The 19419-nt window shown below is 42.2% G+C and overlaps 1 protein-coding gene across 1 annotated transcript; it reads right to left on the bottom strand.

Annotated features, from left to right (window-relative positions):
* Positions 1 to 2384: 2384 nt before the first annotated feature.
* Positions 2385 to 19320, bottom strand: SUDS3 (SDS3 homolog, SIN3A corepressor complex component). Its single transcript, XM_033075995.2, has 12 exons — positions 19112 to 19320; positions 17660 to 17729; positions 16645 to 16700; positions 16246 to 16317; positions 14697 to 14716; positions 14004 to 14160; positions 12064 to 12159; positions 10316 to 10377; positions 9423 to 9444; positions 8699 to 8804; positions 4724 to 4808; positions 2385 to 3136 (listed from the first exon to the last, which is right to left on the bottom strand). Exons 1-12 carry the CDS (start codon positions 19269 to 19271, stop codon positions 3038 to 3040), a joined length of 1005 nt encoding a protein of 334 aa, XP_032931886.1. The 5' UTR covers positions 19272 to 19320; the 3' UTR covers positions 2385 to 3037.
* Positions 19321 to 19419: the final 99 nt, after the last annotated feature.

The raw sequence follows: 19419 nt of genomic DNA, 5'->3' as shown, positions 1-19419 counted from the left end.
CATGTGTCCTTGGGAAAAGCCTTTCTGTTGAGAATGATGTAAAAACCCCCTGGAAGTTGGCTCCTTGATCTGGCTTCCTTCCATTGGAACATCTAACGGCTGGGGGGGAATGTCTCTTTTATTTTACACATATCAACATCACAGTCCATTTCTCAAGGCAATAAAAAAAAATGCTTAATATGACTCAGCCAACTGCAATTTAACCCTCAATAAAAGTCTATTTTTGGCAGAAGGTTCACCTTTCTTTAAAATTACTGTAACGACGAGTTAAAGCCATTTCCTAAATTTACTTTGAATGCTGTTCATAATGAGGATTAAATTGTTTCATACCTGCAGCAAAGCTGTTTCTGTTCAGAGGGTTGGGATCCTTCAAGACTGATGATAAGCAGGCAAAGAGCTGACAGAAAAGCCAATTTTCTCCTGGAATTCAAGCAAGACCTTGTCCATCTCCTTGAGTAACTTGTCTCTATTTTTTCCAACCCGTGGCAGGAAATCTTCAATTCTACAGTTGATGTCTCCACTCTTGATCTCCACATGCCTCATCCTCACCACAGAACTACTTGTGCATCCTTTTAGGATAAAAAAAAATAAAAATGCACTTGCTTCCCTGAGTGCACAGCAAGGCAGTGCACTTTATCTCTTCCAGCCTCACAAATGGCTCAGGCCATTACAGAACAGCCTGCCAGGATAAAAAAACCTGGATACAATATTCATGTACTCTGTGAGACACATCTACTCTTTATGGTGATCGAGAGAGCCAAGGCAGACTTCCATTTCATTAAGGAACTGAGGATGAAGTAGCCTATAAACAAAATTCCTCCAGTGTAGCAGTTAAGTTTGAGCCATTTACAGCAGTACAACCCCTACTCAGGGCTGCCAAAAGCAGAAATTACCGGTTCAAAGGCTGATCCAGGGGCACTGGGGAAAACTGGCAAGGAATTCTGGCAGAAGGAAGTTGTACAAAGCTCCCACATCCTTCCTGGAGGTGTAAGATTGGTGTGGAAGAGTTTGAGATCAACTTCCATGAGGAGGCAGTGCCTGACTCACCAAGGGTTCATGGAGCCCCTCTCCCTGTCCAGCACACACTGACATCCCAGCCACACTTCTGTCAACTCCCCAAATCACCCCACAACAGAGAACACCACAGCAGCACATGGCTGTTGGCAAAGTATCTCCCCAAAACTGAGCAGAGTCTCCAGCTATTCCCACAAATCCATGGATAGATAAAGTGATACAGACAGGAAATAAATCCTGCTATTTCCTTAGCACTTTTTATTATTAGAACGATGTTCATTTAAAGACTCAGTGACAAATCCTGTCTGGTACATCATCACCTTATCAAAAACCTGTGACATGTGCAGAGAATGTTAAGTTATATTAAGTAAGCTGTTAACTTGACAGAATCCAGCCTGCTGTGCTCTGCCTGCCTGAGCTGCAGCAGAGATGGCACATTGTCAAGGGGTGGGAAACACCCTCTCCTTCCCTGCCAGCTCCAGATCCACTCAGAGCTCCACACACAGCAAAAACCAAGTCAGGTGTGTCAGTCACATCAGGAACTCAGCCATCACACTCCACTCCAGACCCACGTACAGGCAGCAGTTTTTGGGGTGTGACTGCCACCCAACTGCAGGAAAGGGATGGGCACAGCCACTGCAGCTCCCCTCCCTGGATGCATTTATCCAGACACCAGAGAAAGCCTGGGTGGATGTTAACAAGGCAGCAGCTCAAAAGCAAAACCAGAAGATGCCTCAAAGTGACAGATATTGAGAAAGACAGTATTTACAACTTTTTGAGTAGTAATCAAAAGGAGCACAAAGTTGTTGTGCAGAGGAGGCAGAGATGTGGCAGCACTGCCAGGGCACCACGTGGCTCCTGCCAAGGCAGTCACACATGGCACTGCTGCTCCCAGCCACCAGCAAACGACTGGCAGTAATAAAGGAATGCCAGAGTCAGACCTTTGAACACCTAGGGAGCATCTTAATGTCATTATTTGGGGATTTCCACTTGTGCTGCAGGAGGGCAAGTGTAAAAACTCTGTGTTACCTCCAGCAATTAAAACAGCCCTCAAGAGGAGTTCTTTGCACAACATTTCAGGGAATGAAGGCTGCAGCTAACAGCATGTCAAGGCTCTACTCTGTACCAGGCTCCTGGGAGGATACCACAGATCCAGTGTCTCCTGTCAGCAGGATCCCACCACAACCTGTGATTCTGAGCATCAGTGGAAAAAGAGAAATTGATTTTTTTGCCTCTCTACATGTGAGTGATTATAGACACACACAGAGTTCATACAGCCTTGCTATCTGCAAAATCCAGGTAATTATTCCTTCAATTTAGTCACCACCTATCCCAGGTAATTATACCAGCAAACAGACATACTCTGCTTGTTCATTGAAGGGTTTTTTAATGTGAAGAGAAATGGAAGCTTCTGACTAACCACACGTGACTCTGAGCTACATTAAAATCACTGTATTTTCAGCAGTTTCTGAGCTGTTCACACCATCCTAAAAAAGTCTCCAGTCTTTCAACAGTCCATCCAATAAAGCTGGTGTTGTGCACCAGATATTCTGGAGGCATCTCTCAGCTGCAGCTGAAACCTGGCAGGATTCATCTTTTGCCCAAAATCCTGAGCTTTGCAGGAGAACAAGGCCAGAAAGCACAAACAACCTCAGGTCTTGACAAGCAAAGCCTCTTCCACTGGTCTGACTCCCAACAGAAACATGATGATGATGTTTTTGACACACGAGTCCCATCTGTGCACCACGAAACAACAATGAAAAGGAGGATGATGCAAAGGCATCTCAAACAGTCACCCAAAATACAAAGAGAGCGTACAGAAGCTTGATGCAAAATCCAGAAATAGTCCAGGGCAGTGCTTGGGCATCACTAAAGGTTTAAGGACTACTGGGGATTATGTGGCCAGCCACAAAGTGTCTCATCAGAGGTCAGGACTGTTCCCTGCTGCTGGGAGGAGTGAGCAGCCTGGGAGCCCCTGGCAGAGTTTGGTGATCCGATAAAAACCAGGACAGGCAGAGCAGAGTCAGGTGGCCGAGCGCCGGCGGATCACGAACACGCCTCGCTGCAGCTGCCCCAGGTAGATCCTCATCTTGGTGCTGTCGCTGGTTTTCCTCACCCAGATCTGCAGGAGAACAAGGGCAAAAAGAATGGGGCAGGGAGATGAATCAGGGGAGAAAAAGGGAAAACTCACAGCAAGCAACACACAGACAAATGAACTCGTGTCTCAGTGTCGGAGCTGAACTCCTCAGGGGGCACAGATCAATGAGGTTCATCCCCTCTCCCTCCTCACCAGGCATTTGCAACCTGAGCAGAAAATGAAATAAGGTGTCTAACTTCACCTCCTTAACTTCCTGCTTAAAACAGTCCTCAAGAAAAATGACTCTTTCAAGCACCATCAGGAAAGCAGGCTCCTCCTGCGACAGCTCACAACACAACCGTGGCGCTGAGCTTTGCCTAATCAAGACTAAGTCTCTCGAGATCCACAGATCATAAAATTATCTGTCCTGGGATTTGCCCAGACAAGGAACTATTAGTCAAATGAAAAGCTTATTCTGATTCTGTACCATGAAGCACAGAAATTGTGTCTGGAGATAAAAGGGCCTCTCTTTTAAACACTGGCATGGAAGGATTCACACCACGTGTTCCAGAGGACAAATTGCTGCCACCAAGGCTTTTGAAATCACCTTCAAGGTGTTTAGATCTAAAATCCTGTACTTTAAGTCTGAGCAATTTCCTCTGCATTATATCCTTCTAATACATTTCCACATATTTAAATAAATACATTGAGTAAGAATTATCTACTCCTTACTACTGCAGTATTTTAGGAGGGAAGTCCAATATTTCCCACTGTAAGGATTATAAAGTTATGTTGGCCTGTGATGTACCCTAAATTTTTTCTTTCCCCCATATATTAGCTACAGGTCTGGCAAGTAAATTGATATAACTATATTATTTTAATTATAAAATGGTTTTATTAACGGGACCCCTCCATATAAAATAAATTTAGTATTTTCCTGGATTTCTACTTCAACTATTTCTCCAGAGAAATTAAAATCAACATTCATTGATAATCATCTCCCAACTGCAATATTCCCAAGGATTTAGCATGTTTTGCTTTTCCAAAAGAACCCAAAAACCCATTAACTTTGAGCAACTGTAGGAAACAAACATATACAATTTTATATTCTACCACAGTATGATGAAATGATACATTAGTTTTGCTAAATTAAAGTAATAACTTTTAACAAATTTTAATGCATCCATGAGCACACTACCACTGTTTTTATCTGAACAACTGAGTACCAACTGAGTTCCCCTACAAGGGAACAGCTGTGACACAAACAGATCCCACATGCAACTCATTCTGGGGAAAATAAAGTGTTTTCCCTTAGCTGCAACAACAAATTAAAGTTCCCTTATTGGCTGATTGAGTAGAAGTGCACTCAAATCTATTATTCCTTTCCCTGAAGTGTCTGGAATCTGGAAGCAAAGAATAAAGTGCTCCCTTTGCCCAACTGCTGCAGGAGCTTGCAAAACACAGGATTATCCTTCAGAAACAGAGCAAGTCTCTTCCCATCTCAAAAAGAGATTTCTCAAGTCAGTTTTATCTTGGCTTCAGCTTCTTTACACACCAGACAGGAATCTGTCTTTAGCCCTTACTAGACCCATGTCTCTCCCCCCTCTGCTGACAAATAAAAGCAGCCACAACCTCGTTGGCACCCACAGAACTGATCACACAGCTGATCTTCGTGTTCTCTTTAGACTCCAGGTAAATAGCTTGGCTCTTGTGGTACCTGCAAAAAGGAAAAAAAAAGGGAAATGCATTATTGATAGAGCTGGACAGAGTAATTTGAAGTCTGCCTTTCTTTCCACACCACTTTCTCCATCTCTGTAAGACAGTGGGTGATCTGATCTCACACACACACTCTGCATTTAAAGGTATTTTGAAATGCAGGAGGGTCTTAATTCACATTCAACTGTGCACTGAAGGTTACTGAAAACAGATTTCACAAGGGGGAGAGGCAGAGCCCCAGCCACAGCCCAGGGGAAGAGTGACTGATAACACAGCCAGGCTTCAAGGGTTAATCCAAGCAGCCTTTCCCACTTCACACACAGGATGGATTTCAGAAGGCAGCTCCTTAATTTGCCTGACAAGATATGACAGAGCAAATCACAGACACTCAGGTTATTCCTAATACAGAATCACTGAGCACCACCACCACCAAAGTGAATTAGCCTCAATCAGTGCAGTCTGTGCATTGTTTAATGAGACCTCACATTTCTAATGCTGTCCTATTTTGTGAAAATACCCAAAATGGTAACTAATGGGTAGCTGACGGCAATGAGCTGTAAACATCTGCCATAAGGAAGCCAGGACTAAACATATCCATTTCATCCCATTTTAGATCATATTTTAAGCTCTCTATTGTTCTTGATGTGTTGTGTATAAAACAAAGGCTTGGAAATTCATAACTCTGAATTGTTTGATTTTGTGGACTCGCCTCTTTCACAGCCCACATTTCTCCAAGTGCTGCAGTGTGCCAGCCCCAAAATTCCACTTTCTGTTCATTCTGCCTCATTCTGTTCCATAGGCAGAACTAATTACACTGGAACAGGTGATTTATAAGTAAATCATCTTAATTAAGCAAGCACCAAAATACTCTCCAGTTATAAAAGCATGTCTGTATTTCCACCTTTCCCCTAATCATGATTTTATCTGGGCAATCCAAGCTGCAGAATCCCTGCACAGATATTCCCTCAGTAGCTACCCAGTGCAACCCCCTGCAGCTTGACTGCCATTTGCAAAATGCATGGATTTATTCAAACTTTACAGTTATTTCTACAATAACCATACTGTACATGTGGAAGTCTTCCAATGGTTTATTCCACAATCTCTTCCTATTGGCTTAGGCACTCAGAATTTTCACAATGCTTGCCAGTAACTGGAATGAGTGTCAGCTTTAAGCATTCCAAACATACTCATTACCCATGAGGAATAAAAAAAATCCCTAAATCCTGCAACCTTTAAACCAATGGTTGGGCACAGGTGTCTTTCTCCTTCATTTTGACAGAAACAATGTCATTGGGTTCCAGGGCAATGCAACAGCAACAATGATCTGAGCCAAAAAAATCTCAGTTTAGAGAGTTCAGATGTCATTAAATGATACAGAGGAACTCAATAAGCTACTACAAACCCCAGGCCTCACTAAGGTGAGACAAAAATCTCAGTTCAGCAGTGCCCTACCCTGCCATGCTGAGAGTACTTAAGCAAGAGTTTTGATCTTGATACAATCAGCAGGAGTGCAGGAGATACCAGTGCAAACAACAGCTCTCAAGTGTTAGCTGTGCCCACACACACAAGGAAATATTTTTTCCCCACTTTCAATTTTTGGTTCCCAGTGAATTCCAAAGCTGATGACACACGTGTCAGAGGCTTCATTCAGCCCTTGGAGCTCATCATGAATGATTCCCCATCAGTAAATTAATGCTAATTGTGCCCAGAAGAGGCAAAGAAGCAAGTCAGCAGAGTTTCACTGAAGAGTTGTCTCAGCTGTCTCACGCTCCATGCTCACACAGGCAGGGCAGCTGAAGGCACAGCACCCTGGTGCATCAGTTACCTGGTCATGTCTCACCCTTTTACCAAGTTTGTATGTCCTGAGAGGGACAGGATTGAGGAAATCACCTCAGATGAAAATGCAATGGGGTTTAAGTTGGTTTTCAAGAAAGCAAAGAGCCAAAAAACTCTCGTTGTTGCAGTAGGCAAAACACACCAGGTGAGGCAAGCAGAAATAATTCTATTTCCTGCTATAAAATATGTTACTGAAAGGCCAAGATTTCCAACTGCAACTCCACCAGAAGATTGAAAGAAATCCCTCTGCATTATTGTATACAGCAAAGCTAAGAGCAAAAAGATGGTTGCTCTCTAGTGAATGGTGGTTTAGGATTTGATAGGGGGCACAGAGCTTTCAGGACAAAAACTGAATCTAATTCCACATTCACCTGGAAACTCCACTCAGATGTCAGTGAAACATCTCTGCAAGGCTTCAGGGGTTCATTACTGGCCTTAAACATCCCCTGTTTTCAGGTAATTGTGATGCAGGGCTGCATCAGGAAACACAGCAAGTCATTGCTGGGCTGTCAGGTTCAGCAGTTCTGTGCATGCCAGCATTCTTTATGCATTACAAGAATTACCCTCCCACTACCAAGAGCTGCTTTATTATTTTAAAACACCACCTACTTTGCACAAGTACTATTACTACCAAGCAAAAAAAAAATCTAAGCAGGATTATTACAGCAAAAAAAATAATAAAATACTGATCTTAAAACTTCATAAGAACAAGGCAGCCAGGAAAGAGAACAGTTGGAATTCCTGACAGCAAGACCCCCATGACAAGTGAATTCAGCCAGATGAAAATATCTGCAAAGTGCTTTATGCCCCAGCTAGATGCCCTTCAGAGAGGGCTGGTGCTTTGGTGAGATTCTGGGCTCACTGAAGCTCTTCCAGGTTTAAATTTAATGCAAAGTTTTGAGCTTTACTGACAGATTACTTTGGATTCCTTTTTTTATCTTTCTTTTTTTACTCATGAACACTTTTCAAGTACTCCATATGCTTCAAAATTCTGAAGAAGAGTTTATTCATCCAAATAGATCCTGAAGATAGTCACTTTACACACACAAAAAAATTATGAAAGCAAAAAAAAAAAAAACCTTGATGGATCTGGGGAATAAGTAGCCTGTTGAGTTCTTAGGTGCTTTATGGATGTTTAAATTGAGGGAGCAGCTTTGATGAGAGCTGTGTACACTGAATTCTCAAACTTCAGTCAGAAGGAAAAAATGACCAACTGGCCAAGGGGATTGCTGTGTAAAAAAACCAGCTTCACCCCTACTTCTGTGATAAAATTACAGCCTCATCACTTGCTGTTTTGAGCCACCAGAACCCTGAAGTAGCCTACAAGTAAGCAGATGACTTTTTGAAAGCAAACTGTTTTCTACTCAAGGAGTTCAAGATTGCCCCTTTGATTATCCAGGTTTGCAAGTCTCATGGATTAACTTTAAGATCTACTAAGATTCCTCTGCAGAATTTAATATTTTCCTTGTGTTTTGTGAAGCTTGTACAGCTGTATGGCCATAAAACTCAACAGAGATAAATCCAATCAGCAATTCTGAAGTTGTCTCTCCCAGCTGGGTTTGATCTTTAAAGGTTATTTGGATTTATTAGAAGCATTTTTCATCCTGAGCAGCTGGTGGATGACATTTCTTCTGCCACCTTGTGGAATGCTGGGCTTGTGTTCCACAGAACTGAACCTCAGGAATGGGACTGTTGCTGACAGCAAATCATGGAGTGTGTGCATCCAAGCTGGGCAGCTTCAGTCACATCCACTGTGGCTGCTGCTGCCTCTCCTACCTCATATTAGGTTTGACTTCCTAAGAGCCACAGTGGGCCATGGCAAAGATTCAAGTCTCCTTTTATTGGAGCCACCAGTTATCTCTGAAAGCCTGCAGGGTGTGAACACTCCATCATCATCCCTGCTTTACTGGACCCACAATGAGCTCTGCAGGGAGCAGCAAACCTCTGCCCAAAAGCATTTTGTCCACCAATTCTTGGATCAAACACATTTCTCTGCCTCCTCACTACACACCACAGCACACAGACTGCTGCAAACAGAAAATGCCCAGGCCTCACCATCTCTTGTCATAGTACAGTTTGCCATCTTCTATCCGAGCTTCAAACCTCTGTGCTGGAGACTCTGCTGGTGTAGCTGGGAGGTGCTCGGGAGAGGAGGGGGAGGCTGGGGACAGGAGACACAGCCAGGTTAAAGAGCAGCACATCTCACAGCAGCACATCTGACTGCAGAACTGCAGCTCGTAAGTAACATAAGTGTGTGCAGAAGTAACAAGCAGAGAAAGCTGCAAACTCAAATATCCACCAGAATAATATTGTATATTGTGATGAGTAACTCGACCTCTGCCTTGAATTAAAATATTCACTGAAATACAGCGTTTATCTCAAAAAAACATTAATGGGTAAGAGATGGACAATATGTCCTTGATTTTGTTTTAGTTATAATCCACAGTTAAATGTGGTTAAAATTACTGAAGCAAGTTAGTCCCACTCTGTTCGAAATGAAGTGTACAGGCACATCTATAGAGCTGGAGGCAGAAAACCATAATTTGTCAATCCCTCAGTGGAGCTGACAAGCAGACAAGGTGCCCAGATGCACCTGAATATAATGGAAAACCTCTTTTCCAGTGAGACTGTCCCTTTCCCAAGTGTTTCAACCACCAAAGATGCTCCTGCCCCCCTTCCCATCCCTGACAAACATCAGCACCACACAAAGAACCGCAATTCCACAGCCAAACATCTTCAGTACCATTCTCTGCTCAGAACAAGTTCATCTGGAACTCACCTGGTCTCTTGGGTGATTTAAGCTACATGGGAAGAGAGCAAAGCAGTGTTAGAGATCTGACAGGAGCCACAGAAGCTGCAGTGATAACTTCAGCTAGCTTACTGTCCATGCTCTGAATATTTCTATTTTAAATGCTCTGTTTAGTGGCATAAAACAACCAGAGCAGTGTGCTCTAAGCAGCCAAAGGTGCAGATAATCAGTATAATGATCCAAAAGGCCAAAAAATGAACCTGAGAGCATTCAGACAACCCACTCTAATGAGTCAAACCCATCTAACACACTATTTTTGAATGTGATACATTTCTCAGGGTACACAAAATACAGGAGATAAATCATTAGAGAAACCTCAACAGCTGGCACAAAACTAGTGTTCCACTACCATCCTCAAAATGCCTTAATGAGCAGCTAATATTCTAAAAAATTAGATAAGCCTGCAAGTGTTCAGCAAGAAAACAATAGAAAAAAAAAACCTAGAAAAACTATAAACATGCACACTGCCCCCTATCCAGCTTGCTGAGATCTTGGGACAGCAGGGAGAAAAAAAATTAATAAAAAATCCTACCCCACACTAAGGCCTGAATCAAAGGCAGTCTCTGATCTCCCAGAAAAACACTGACATCTGTTTAGCCATGAGGAAGAAACACAGCTTATCCCTTGGTTCACACAAAAGGTAACATTTTTAGATGACAGTCATTCAAATTAAGTTAATTAAACCTCAATAAAAAAGAGGAGACACCATCTTGCTACATCTTCATTGTGCTACTTCAGAAAGCCTATGGGGATGAAATAGTCCCACATCTCCAAAATGAACATTAAAGAGAGCTCTGTTCTCTTCAGGAGAAAGCATCTGCCTTCTCTTTAAAATAAAGAAATAGTCAAGCAACAATCCCTACCTTATTCAGCGTTCTGAGGTCCTCCATTATTTGCTCATCAGTCAACAAATAATTTAGCTGAGGTATCCAGAATTAAGGCTTCCATAAACTCTTGTAAAGCAAGGCTAAAAATTAAAGGTCAATGACATTTCACTTGAGTAAATGTAAGCTAAAAGGTTTCCAGGATTTTAATAAATGTCTTACTCGAGCTTTTTTTGTCAGACAAATTAATACAAGTCCATCCACACCATCTTAGCAGCAGAGGTGCAAAATCACTTTAACTTATTCAGACAGAACCATCAATGAGAAACCTTTAGTGCACTGACATTTACTTCATGGAAGGATCAAGCACCAGCATTTTTAGTGCTTTTCATCTTGTATTTCTGTGGAGAAGAATCTGTGAGCTGAAACAACCCTCACTTCAGGTTTTCTACAATGAAGCTAAATCCCACCTAAACCTAATTAAATAAAACTTTGTGTGGCTGGGGATAATTAAGAGCCTACCATGCACCTGAAAACAAACCCAAACCTTTGAAAATATAAATTAGTGTATTACAGCCTTATTAGAGCTCTGCTGTGCTTTTGTTTCTTCACAGCAAGCATTTAGCCAAAAGTATTCAAAGAATTGAACTAAAGTTAACAATTGCTGAGCTGCATTTCAAGGATTTTGGTACTGATGGACTTTAATCCTCTCCCAGTGAGCAAAGGCAGAGTTTCATGGTGTGGTTGCTGTATCATCTTCAATTAGCAGGTCATGTTCACTATGAAACTCATTTATTTTGGATGAGATAGGGGCACTAATAAACGACTTTTTTTTCCTCCTGAAAGAGTGAGCAGCATCTCCAACCAGAAAGAGGTTAATTGAAACTGGAGATGCTCATGACCATCCTGCATGAACTCCAAAAGTTCACGGTTTGATATTGCCTTCAGAAAATGAGAGTCTCTCAGATAAGTTTTTTTAATCTAAGACATGCAAGTTTAGAATCTAATAAGCAGCCCCTGCAAAGCAAATATAGCAAATATCCTTGCATTCCAGGTGAATTTAATACACAAATAGAAGAAGTGCCTATCATCACAGAGCTAAAAACATATTTCCAGAAGCCAAGGAACATTTTAATTCCGAGGCATGCAGCAAGGCAGATCCTAAGGATTACACAGACATGTTTTTCTGCCTCTTGTGATACATGAAAACGAGATGAATCTTCATCTTTCCTTATTCAAGGAACAAATCTAGCATCCTTGCTTTTGCTATGCATCTCTGGATTACAAATCTGAAGCTTTTATCAAAAATGGAAAAAGTATTTTGATATGACAAATATGATCTTTCTGGTAAATGCTTTGTCACATCCTGAAATGAGAAAAGCTCTGGTTCGAGTGAAAAGCCATTTACTATCCATGGAATCAATTATCTTGGCATATATAAATATATATGTGTATATATATGATGTTCTTTTAAAGTTTTTCTTTTGTGAAATAAATTGCCGGTAGAATTCAAACCATTCTCACTGACAAAAAAAAAAAAGTGATCTTGTGATACAGTGAGGATTAAGTTATGATACCAAGGGATCTCCAAACACTGTTTTCTGTATATGTATTGTGTTGTGTAACTGCTGTACTGCTTTAGCACACATACATGACAATTGTGCTGCAGTATCTCCCAGGTTAAAATCCAATCCTGGCATTTAATTTCCTTTTCCTTGCTGTACAAAACAACAAAGGTGTGGGTAGCCCAGGGCTGCAAAGCCAGCAGTGACTCCACAAAAGGATATCAGGGGCAGGTTTCCTCCTCTTGTCTGGGATAGGAACTGGATCATTTGGTCGCCTTCTCAGTTTCCTTGTCATAATAGGCTTGACTTCCATTGAATCTGTAGAGTAATGAAGTTGGAGAGCTGATAAGACCAGAGGGAAAGCAGTAAGCAGCAGCAGTTTTCCACACAAGGCACAAGGAGAATAATCTTTCCTCTTTTATACAGCAAATTGGATTTTTTTTTTTTTTTTTGTGCTGGCTTCCAGCATGGAAGTGCTGCCAGTGAATCCAGGTTCTCTCTCCTGTCAGGTCACTGTTCAGTGCCAGTGCTGCAATGCCATGGTCACAGCTGCTCCAGGTACAGATAAGCAGCACAATGATGCTACAAGGATTCAAGGTAAATTCCTTTCATGCTTATGCTATCTGCTTGGGAACAGATTTAAAAGGCCAAGCTCATGGAGTTCTTTCCCAACCCAACTCAGATCATTAATAGGATGTAAAACATTGGCTACAAATCAATTGCTCTCTCATCTTCAAGGCAGAAAACAGCTTTGTCAAAAGATTAGAGAAAACTTCTGCCTTGAAGACTGATACAAGTCTGCTGGAGTGATTTCAAACAAACAGTATTTAAATTCAGATTATCTAAGAATGATTAATGAAATGAGCCTAATTAATAACACACAGAGCAGCAGTTGACAGGAAGTAAACTGCAGCATATGCACTGGGGAAAAAGAAGAAAGTCTTTTAAAAACTTAAACAACAGTCTCATCACCAAGTAATTATCTGAACTTGGTTTGTCCAAATGCCTACAAGTAACCTTTACTGAACAACTCCACTGAAACTCATTCCTTAATCCATGAAGATCTGTTGAACTGGCAGCCAAGAGACCACATCCTAAATGCCAAACACATCAGCCCAGCTCCCTTTCTCTGTGCTGAGATTTATTTGCTCATCTCTAAGCACCCCTGAATCACCCCTGGGAAGCACTGCAATCTGGGAACCCCTTTGGCTCCCACTAGACATGAGAACCTTGGGCAGCTCTGCATGTGTAAAATACACCAAATCCCTTCTCATCTCAAGGGTGAACAAGGATGACCACGAGACCAGACTTCATAAATAAACAAAAGAAGTTGCAGGGAAAACAGCATAACTCAAGATGCTTTCCAGTCCACATCAGCCCTATGGAGTTTGTATTTAATACACCAAAACAGGGCTTAATTCTCACTTCTGAGTATTAATTAAATTATTATTACTTATTTATACAAAACCTATAGATACTATGCAAGAAATACATGAAGGGTGTAACTCATGGACAGGCCTCAGCAACAAAACCATCTATCAGTCCATGAAGTGTGGGAGCTGCTCTCAGGAAGGGCATCAAATCAACTCTTGGTTCAGTATCACAGCAAGAGAATTCTGCAGGAATGATTAACTCCTGACTTAGCTCCCCTGCATCCATTACCAGAGAGCACTGCAAGGCACCAGGGCCACCAACTGTCTCAAAAAAAATCTGTCCATTTAATATAAATTTTCTAGAGCCTGGACACGAACAAATTTTATTTTTTTCTGACTTTAAGCAGCAGCTTTCAACTTTTATTGTTTGGCTTTCTTCAGCTACTTGACCAGCCACTCTTGCAGGAAGAAAAGGACACAGCTTTACAACCTGGCACCACTGGCTAGGTCACTATTGTGACATACCTCAATAGTTTTATTGCTAGATCAGGGAACCAAAGCAGCCTCTTTCCCTGCATATAAGCAAGCCCATCATCCCCTCTGCTGCTGCACTGGCACTGCCTGATGCACCTGTTATCAATTCACTGAATTTTGAGCTGCTTTCTCCACTAAAAGACCATCAACTCATGCTCTGCCCCACTGGCATTTCCCAGCTGTCTGTGCAAACCAGCACTGCCATTTTTACAGCTCTTCCCCTAAGCAGGAGCAGAGTGGGAAACAAAACTTTACCTCCTGTTAATTCCATGGTTAGCTTTTCATTCTCAATCATCTTCTTCTTCTCTTCCAACTCTGCTATCAGATTTTCCTTAAGCTCAATTTTCTTATCTTCAAACTCCTTTGCTGCTGCTTTCTTTTCCTTCACATAATTTTTCTCCACCTGATCTGTCTAATGCAAACCCAAGGAGCAAGAAGGTTAATTAAGGACTCAAGTTAATGATATCACAACAGCTTTTCAAATGCTTTATTGATCAGCTTTTCAGTTCACAACTGGTCCAAGTTCTAAAGATTATCAATATTCACAATCTACAGTAAAGCATCTAAATATGACTTAGTGCTATTACATTGGCAAAAAAATTATTTGTAAAAAGAAATTTTAATTTTGCATAACAAATCAAGGCCCTAGCTGATTTATAAACAGCACTTATCACCTTAAACACCCTTTTTTGACCAGCCCAATGCACAGCCAAGATACAAGAGGCCAATAGAAAGTTATTAATTCTATTTTAACAACACAGTGCAGAAGTTACTTGAGGCAATACCAGCAGTAAGCTCTACTACATCTCAAGTGTAACAAGCCAGCTAGAGGAAGAAAATTTCTTTTAAGCCTTCTGGGAAAATAAGCCCAAATGCTGGTTGATGAAACAAGGTTTATGCCTCTTCCACCTAATTAATGCATATTTTTGATAAATTAGGAATACTTACTTCCAGCTGCAGGAACAGTTCTGAAACACAAGAAAGACTTAATTTATTACCTTCAAAGCTGCACAAAATTACTTCCTTACCATTTTAAGCCACTGAATATTGCAGCCAAGACAGGCAGTGAAGCAAATAATGCATGTACTTATCCAACCTCTACTCTGAGTTCACAGCTTTATGCTGAAAATAAAGTGACAATGAAGAAGTTCCACAAAAATACACTGTTACTAGAGGCTTTTTTACAGATTGTCATCTCTCTGAAAAGCTTCCACTATTCCACACTGTTCAGTTCAGAGAAGGCTGTAGTAGCAACACTGTACTACTCCATTACGTTAAAAAAAATTTAAAACTGTAATAGATATACACCAAGTGTAAGAATGCTGCAATAAAAACCAAACTTTCTATTTACAAAGCATGAAAGCAGCACTGAGTAGATAATCTAATGCAGGTAAATCAAAACTGTTGTTTTAATAAACCTCAGCATGCCAAGGACAAACATAAAACACCCTTATTCCTGCAGTACAAGGCAGATGGATTTTTTTTATTCACAAAATTCCAAGTGATCACCACCTGCCCTCCTGTGGAAGAACTCTGCTGCTGCAGCACTGCTCGTGGCCAGCCACAAACACCAGTTTGCACTCAGGTTTAATTTTATGAAAACAGCCCAGGCTTGCCAGGATGCAGCTCTAGTGCATATGAAAGGTCTTTTTCAACTTCAATTATTGGTGAAACTCATCTCAGGAGACAGGTTCCTATTAACAAGAAGTTGTTCAAACCACTTCAGCTCCTCAAGCAAATCCTTTACCTTGCCAAGCACTTTCAGAAATACAGAATTGCTTTCTTTTTCTAAAATAGGAGCAGCTGCATTTCCCATATCCACATAATGCCTTCTATAAAAGGCAATATCCAAGGTAAGAAACTATTTGAAAGGGAGCAAGGAAGAGAGGGCAAGCAGCTGGATCTGATTCCCAAACCATTCCTCTGCAGCAACACAATAAAAACACCCAGAAGGATGAGCACTGGGCACTTTAAAAATTAACTTGGGACTTTGCTCCTTGAAAACAGAGCAGTACACACAGTCCAGGCAGCCCATTCCATGTCACAGCCATGCAGAACAGTTCCAGCAGCACATCCTCTATTCACTGCTCACAAACAGATCTTTGGCAAAGCATGTGCTCCTCACTTGGCATTTCTGCAAACTGAAGGAGACAGGGCACCCAAAGGCTTCAGCAAGGGCCACAAAACAACAAAGCAAAGTGGGACACTGAGTTAGGCAGATAAAAATAGAATAATCTTTTTACTTGTGCTGCTTCACACAAGTGAAGACTGAAACTGTTTATCAGTCAGCAAACAACGCTGATCAAAGGAAGAAAATAACCAAGGCAGATCCTGTCATGTTGAAGGACTCTGAAAAAACCCTACAATGTACCCAAAAACTGCTCTGCTCCAGCAAGTTCCTTTTCTTTAAAGAACAGAATTACCTCTTTTTTACTTCAGGTGTTATACAAAACACACATTTAAGTTGTTTGCAGTCTTAGAGAGAAATTCCACTTACCTGCATTTCGTATCCTTTCTTTGTACTGCTGGTCCAACTTTTTCATCCTTTTCTGATATTCCTGAAGAGTACCTGGAGGAAATAAATTGTAGATTCCCATGTATGTTTATTTCCCAAGTACTAAATATCCTCAAGGAGTCATACACCACTCAAAGCATATTCCCTGTTTTTGTAAAAAAGTGGATTACTCCTTTTAAGAAGTGTTTTAGCAGAGAGGAATAACTACAAGGGAGTTAAGATGCAGAAAAGATGGGAGGCAGCTGACATTTTTAACTCTGCAGCACAGCTGAGAGCCAACATGCAGTGAAGGATGCTGCTCCCATCTTTCAGAACCCCCACCCTTCTATGACATTTGAAAAGTGCTGGAAATAAAAGCCAAAGCTACTCTTCAAAGCTTACCCTCCTGCAGTTGCTGTAGCTGCCTCTTCAGAGATGCCAGCTTGTCCTGATACATCCTGCAAACACAGCAGGAAACTTTAAACACCAAGCACACATAGTTTATTCCACCATCTCTTGATGTTACATGTTTATACAGAATCAAAAACTTTCAAAACTTCAGGAAACAAATGAACTACAAACTAAAAGAATTACAAATTAAAAACTACAACTACAAACTAAAATAATTGTATCCCAATGAAAGGTTCTCATTGTGTCTTAAGAACTCTGGCACTTCTTTGGTTTTACAAGGCATTTAAAATTTGGGATAAAGTAGGATTTTTTTTTTAATGTTGAAATATAAAATGACATTTAGATCTACAAACATCAGAAACTTCACAGCAGAATAATTCTTGCACTGTATCAAGTTTTATTAGCTGTTTATTAACTCCCCACACTATTTTAAAATTCCTCCAAAGTCTATTCCTGGTGCTGCTGCAAACCTGCATTTCTTTTAGCACACATCTGTGGTTTAACATTGGCCAAGTCTTCCTGACCTGTATAAAAACTGATCTCTGCCCATAAGAATGAACTCAAAAATACTGCAAATGCTCCTAAACACCATGGGAAAACTATTTCAAGTCTCCCAAAAGTCCATTTCTGGTTCAGGACCAGAATTAAATTGTTTAAGGCATTTGGATAGGCATCTTACTTTTCCTTAGTTTATCTAAAGCAGAGCCTTTATTTTATTTGAAGGATCTGCCTGCAGCAGGATCCATTTGCAGCTGCTCCCAGAAGTCATAATTATTTCTTTGCCCAAAACAGCAGCAGCCCTTAATTCTCTGAATTTATACAGAACAGAGAAAGTAACTGGGGAGAGCAGAAATACAAGTGGATGGACTTATGAGCTATTTCATTGAGGTAAGCACTTAAAACTCCTAATCTTGGCCCAAAACTTTGCCAAGTTTTAGGCAATAAAAAACCCTAAACCCACAAAAAGAGAACATCACCTTACTTATATTTGGAAGGGGTTACTTACTGTTCTTTCATTTCTACAAAGTCCTCCTCCTCATGCTTTGCCAGGTCTGTTTCACTAGCATCCTCAGTGTCTAAACAAGGCAAAAAATAACTTTTAAAATTTAAAAAGTACTTCAAAAAACAGCCCGAACTAAGTAGTAAATTATTTAAAAACAAGGAAACAGGCAAACAAAACAGAAATCCCCAAACCTCAGGCAATTTTGTAAAAAGACAACCTGATAGATGAATTCAGGAGGGAAATGGAACATCCTCCTACAACTGAGTTTTGCAGTGCAGCTTTACGTGAACAACTTCAACTTCAGAGAGCCTGGGAATTTCTTCCCACTTAAAACAAGGGGCTCTACATTAAAACTCACACACAGGTGAGACACAAACAGCCTAAAGACTCTGAAGGACATTTCTCAAACCTGCTACTAGAATTCCACACACTCAGTGCTGCTCAGCTGGCCACAAAGGTCTCACCAAAGAGAGCAGTTACTGGCTGGGATCTGAACTTCTCAGCTATACTTCCTTTATAAACAAACATATATATCAAATACCGGTGCTGCCATAAAGATAGCTGCAATTTATAAATAAACAGTATAAACTATGAATAAAGTAAAGGACTGTGGGATCACTAGTTTGCTGCTGAGACTTTTCAGGCTTCTGTTTGTAACACACGAGTAGCCAAGAATCCATGAAGTTCCAAGGAGGGATCAGTGCCTCCAGACTTTACAGGGCACAGTTGAGAAACCTAAACCACAGCTAATTCCCTACACATGGAAGGGGGGCCCAGCCCATTAAATCAAACCTTTCTCAGACTTCTCCTAAACTAGACACAGTTTAAACTTAAGATAAAATTTAACACACCCGAGATAAACCACTAAGTTTTTTAACTGCAAGAAATGTACTCAAATGTCTGAGCCACCACAAAAGACTTCCATACCCTGTCACCCTCTACTTCTTTACCATCATCCCATCTACATCCAGGTCAGAGGGGATGGAGGGCTCTGAAACAGCCGCACTCCAGGAGTCCTGTTACACCCCCTTATCTGTCACTTTATGCCCTCCACGCTCCTGGCTGCTCCGGGATTTAATTTCCTCTCCTCCCTCGCTCCCTGGTTCTTGTATTGTCACATCCTTCTGCTCTGCTGTACTTCTGTCTACACCTTACCCCCCACACCACGGAAACAGAGCAACACACCGATTTCTCCGCTGTTTTCCCTCCGCTGTCCCGCTCGGTGCCCCTGCCCGCCACTCCGGGGAGGGCACAGCTCCGCCTCTCCAGCGCCTCCGCTGTTTTACTCTCCCGCGGGGAACCGCTCAGCCTGGCAGCTCCTCCGCTCCTCCGGGTGTCCTCGCCGCTCCGAACCCTTTAAGCCCGCAGCCCTCCTCCAAACACCGTGCGGAGCGGTGCCCTCCGCCCCACACCCCCACTCCACCCCGGGCACCGACCCGCCCCCTCCGCACACACCCTCGTCGGAGTCGCGGGCCCGGGCGCTCCGCTCGCCGTCCTCCTCCTCGGCGCTCTCCAGCTCCTCCTCCTCGTAGTAGTCGGGCGCGGGGGCCATGGCGGGGGCGGGCGGCCCCGGCGGGGCTGCGGGCGGCGCGGACACGAGCCCGGCCGCGCTCATGGCCGCGGGCAGGACGGGACGGAGCGGCCGCCGCTCGGCAACCGCGGCGGGAACCGCGGCCGCGCTTCCGCTTCCGGGCGGCGCCGGGGCCGCCGCGCCCCCGCCCGGCCAGCGCGGGCCCTGCGGCTCCGGGGGTCACGGGTTCGAG

This window comes from Catharus ustulatus, chromosome 18 (genome assembly GCF_009819885.2).
Source record: "Catharus ustulatus isolate bCatUst1 chromosome 18, bCatUst1.pri.v2, whole genome shotgun sequence".
NCBI lineage: Eukaryota > Metazoa > Chordata > Aves > Passeriformes > Turdidae > Catharus > Catharus ustulatus.
This window is presented reverse-complemented; position numbering and strand designations above follow the sequence as displayed.